General features: G+C 41.0%; 1 protein-coding gene across 1 annotated transcript in view; it reads right to left on the bottom strand.

Moving 5' to 3' along the window:
* MCTS1 (malignant T cell amplified sequence 1) overlaps positions 1-3,798 on the bottom strand; it is a 5,679-nt gene extending 1,881 nt beyond the window's left edge. The window contains exons 1-4 of the mRNA XM_010143495.1: positions 3,575-3,798; positions 2,776-2,873; positions 1,613-1,746; positions 511-578 (exon numbers count right to left, since the gene is read on the bottom strand). Of these exons, the coding sequence (XP_010141797.1) occupies positions 511-578; positions 1,613-1,746; positions 2,776-2,873; positions 3,575-3,798 (524 nt within the window). The remainder of the gene's footprint in view (positions 1-510; positions 579-1,612; positions 1,747-2,775; positions 2,874-3,574) is intronic.
* Positions 3,799-4,286: the final 488 nt, after the last annotated feature.

Raw genomic sequence — 4,286 nt, 5'->3', positions numbered from 1 at the left:
CAGGAATGCTGCATGGGGGTACGAGGTAAAGGAAGAGAAGGCCACTGAGGAAAGCCCATCTTGTCAACCAGCTACCAGCAGGACTTTAGTCTCTGCTGTCCCTGCAGACAATGTTTTCAACCCCCTCAAATCCAAACTACATCTCTCACCCAGCTCCAGCAGTAAGTACTCTGTACAAATATTCCTTTGTTCAGCAAGGTCTTTGAGAAGGTATGATCAGAGAGCAAGAAATACTAACACTCAGCAGTAGTACCACTGCTGTGCATCTTAAAATCCATATTCATAGAAAAAGAACCATTTTGATTCCATCTGTTAAACAAGTACGTAGGGAAGACAGTCCCTGCCTCTTCCTTCCCTGAATATTTACCAACAAACTGAAATCTTGACAAATTATGTACATGAACAACATATGCTGCAACAGTGATGCAGTCACCTCAACAGTGGTGCTTACATTCCAAACTAACAGAGGAATAATGGGACAGGTTACATTTCGATTTTTAAAACACTTACATGTCCTCAGCTGACATCTTCATTACTCCCACACATAATGCATGTTGTTTGCCCTCTGCCATTATTGCCTACAAATTACCGTTAAGGAAAACGGGGGGTTTTTTAAACTATTTCAGAAAAGCAAAAGCAATGAGAAGACAACTTTCCAAAAAGTTTCAGCATCCCGTGTTGAACTTTTACCCTTTTAGTAATTCTAGAGCTCTGTCTCTTACAGATAAGCAAAACAATGCACAATGCACTGCATTTTTAACCAAATCACAGCGTGGAGAACAAAGCATGTATTTATGAACTTCAAACTGCAGTTACAGAAAAAGAGCTCCCAGCACTACACTCCATTTCCCCCTCTGTGCCCAGCACTGAGAGATGATGGTCCTGCCCCTTCCAAAACAAAACTGCTCATGTTTGTGGGGCCATTTTAGATTCCAAGGTACAGAAGAACTGAGACACAAATCTAAAAAACCAGAAGTCCTGAAAACAAACGTGTCCTTTTCAAAGCTTCACAACACATGATGCTAACTGATCTTTTCCTCTAGCATCTAACAGAAGCAGCACAGCTTGGTATTATTAATGATGTGTTTGCTCAGGGTTCCTTTCTCAGTAATATAATGAGCAGGAGTGATTTAGCAGACTTTCCTCATTTTACATATGCTAATTTCATCAGACCCCTCAAGCCAGACCTGACTAGAGCAAAGCTGATCCTAAACACCCTTCCAAATTCCCTAGGAACATGAGCAAATTGTTCTATAACTGAAGGAGATATAAGATTGATTAAGGAGGCAGAGGGCAAATTACTCTGTACCTCATCTGTGCGTAATACCACAGAGGAGCTCCACTTATCAATTAGATTAATGGAACAGCATCACACCCAACAGCACAGCATGAAGAGTTATTGGGTTTGGAACACCACAGTAAAAAAAAAAAAAAGAACAATTTTAACCTTGCCAATAACATCTGAGCCTCTGCATCTCTTTTCAGACTCCTAGTTATTCCATGAAATACCATTAAAATCCAAAGTCATTCAGATTATCATCAGCTGAGAACACAAGAACAGAAATTTAACTCGTCTCACAGCAAGCAGTATTTCATAGTTTAAGAAGGATACAACAACAGTATCAACAGCAGCAGGGTAAAGTTTTGCTCCAGGAGACGTCAGGCCAGGACACATTATATTAGCTCCACTTAGTACAAATTTAATGGCGCCTTTATCAACCTGCTGATGCGGTAGAATAAACGGGTCTAGAGGGGAAAGACACAGCATTGCAATTAATACGGCAAGATGACAACATGAATCACTCAAGGCAGTTTAGACGGGGCAATTAGATAGATAGTGTGCTGCGAGGGCAGGAAGCTTGAGAAAGTTACTGGAGCTCCTGCTGGGCTGTACTGTCCTGAAAGGACACCAGTACTGCTCTGCCAGACCACCCCTTGTCTGAGAACCAAAGGGTAAGCCCACACGAGGCCTATGCCTCCTGCATGCTCATATCGCCATATACTGAGGAACAATTTTAACAAGATCCCCCAGTGAAAACAATCACACGAGTGCCCACAGACCAGGAGGGCTTAAACAAAGGGGTCTTAAATCCCTGACATCACATATATAACTTCTTACATGAAAAAAACCCAGTTCAATGTTAACGGGACAGAAAAGGCAACAATTCAGCTCTGCAAGCACCTTCTTGAATTATTTCAAACATTGGGATTTGACTGAGTAACATTTTTAGGGTTACTCATCCAAATCAGAGTAATGCAATCAAGCAGAACAGCAAGAAAAATAATGCGAGAGTAAATTGTAAAGAGTAAAAAACATGCAGGAGAAATTCTTAGGGAAGACAAGTATACATTACACCATTAAACTCATGACTAAAGAGTATTTTTCCAGTAAGAACCTACAAGTATTTGAAAGGAAGCGAGAACTGTCTAAAGGAAGACTTGAAAGAACATAGACAGGGACTAATCACAGGGAATTTAGAGCTCTGTCCCAAGGGAAACCTCTCTCAAGACTTTTTTGCAGGACTTTGATTTTTAAGAACTCAGTTGTGCAAAGATCAGGTTGGCTAACATAAAACATTACATTAACTCTGGGGGAAGCAATCCCTATAGGCACCTGGCCTAGCAAAGCAGCTGAGAAGGCATCCTGTATCTTTAAGGCCTACTCTGGAATATATGTATGTGCATGTAAGTTCTTTTTCATTCGGTTCCAAGGACGTCCTGTGGAACCACGCATCACCCCTGTCTCCCCACCACTGCCATCCTCAGGAAACTTACATTTGTGAAGCAACCTTAGTGTCGGGTAAAAAATCCCTTCTCTTTGTCTGAAGAACAGCAACTCCCCATTCACAGTGAGGATTTCTATATGTTCATGACTGCAAGATTAAAAAATATGTATATTACAACCGCTACTTATTGCTTTTATAGCTTAAATAAAATATTTCACACCAAAGAGTCTATTTTGGCAACTGAGAATTAAGGCCACCAATTAGCAAGAACATTTACAACTAAAAACATTATTTTATTTACGGCTTGTTCTTCAACACTGGCCTCCTGCACACTTCCTTCCCCTCTAAAAAAAAAAAGAAAAAAAAAATCTACAGACAAACATCCAGCTGTTCACAAACTGCATTTCTTCAGGTTTAAGTGCAATACAGAGTGGACAAGAAGGAATCATCAAAGATTTATTACTCTCTTTTTAAAAAAGAGAAAATAATCCAGATAATACATGGAAGCCCATAAAAAAATGCTACTGGAAGCTCTCCAAAGAAGTTTGAGCTTCCACACCCATAAAGCTGAATATGTGAGCAACAGGCTGATCCCTAGAGAGCCCCCAGATACGCTCCACAGTCACTACTAGGCAGGATTTTTGTGTTCTTCAAACATCCTACTGGCATATGCCTTCAAGAGCACGACAAGCACACACAAACTTCCTGATCTGGCCATTACATGGACAATTAACTTTTAAAGAAATGATAGATGTTTTTCAAAAACACTAGGTTCACCTATGATACAAAATAAACATATAAAGGATGTGATCCTAGCACCTTGAAAGCAAAGTTTAAGAGAAACTTACCATCTTACTATTTTGACTGGGTCTTTCTTTGGCATAATTTGGTTCAGCCATGGTTCAATAACAGGAAACTGGTCTATCAGCTGATTTTTAATACCTTTAATAACTGAAGTCTTCAGTTGGATGCAGTTTGATACATTCTCCTTTTCATCAAATCTGTTGAGCAAGTGTAAGTAGTTCAGAAATGCACAATTTGGTTCCCCGAAGACACCGCCTCTCAGCAGCATTCTTCAGAAATGTTTAAAAACTCACTGTAAAATATCTGCCCAACTTTCAAATCCAGGATTTCACGAGGCTTAAATCTGTCCCCTGGGAACACTGGGCTGGGGGAGGGCAGAGGGGTCCCCACTAGTAGGGTGTCTTTGTCCCCAGGAGGGACACCCTAGTGGAAGGTGCCTCTACCCATAGGATGATCTTTAAAGTCCTTTCTAGCCCAAACCATTTAATGATTCTAAAGTTTTGTGTGTATCCATGAAACACGGGTTTAGCCTCACAGATCCACCCTGGCACACTTTTTTCATCCAACTCGTGGAAGACTGCTGCTGACAGTAACCCCCACAGCCTTGTTCGGCTGTATTTCTGAGTCCTTCACGCTCACCATACATACGAGCAGCGCTTTGTACTACCCCAAAGTTTAGACAAGTTAATGACTCAGCTTACTTTTTTTTTTTTTAAACAAGCGAGTGCCCGAACAGCCCAAGCCAGCGCGCCCCGA

This window comes from Buceros rhinoceros, unplaced genomic scaffold, assembly GCF_000710305.1.
Source record: "Buceros rhinoceros silvestris isolate BGI_N320 unplaced genomic scaffold, ASM71030v1 scaffold42279, whole genome shotgun sequence".
Classification (NCBI taxonomy): Eukaryota; Metazoa; Chordata; class Aves; order Bucerotiformes; family Bucerotidae; genus Buceros; species Buceros rhinoceros.
Note: the sequence above shows the minus strand (reverse complement) of the source record. Positions and strands in the feature narration are given on the sequence as shown.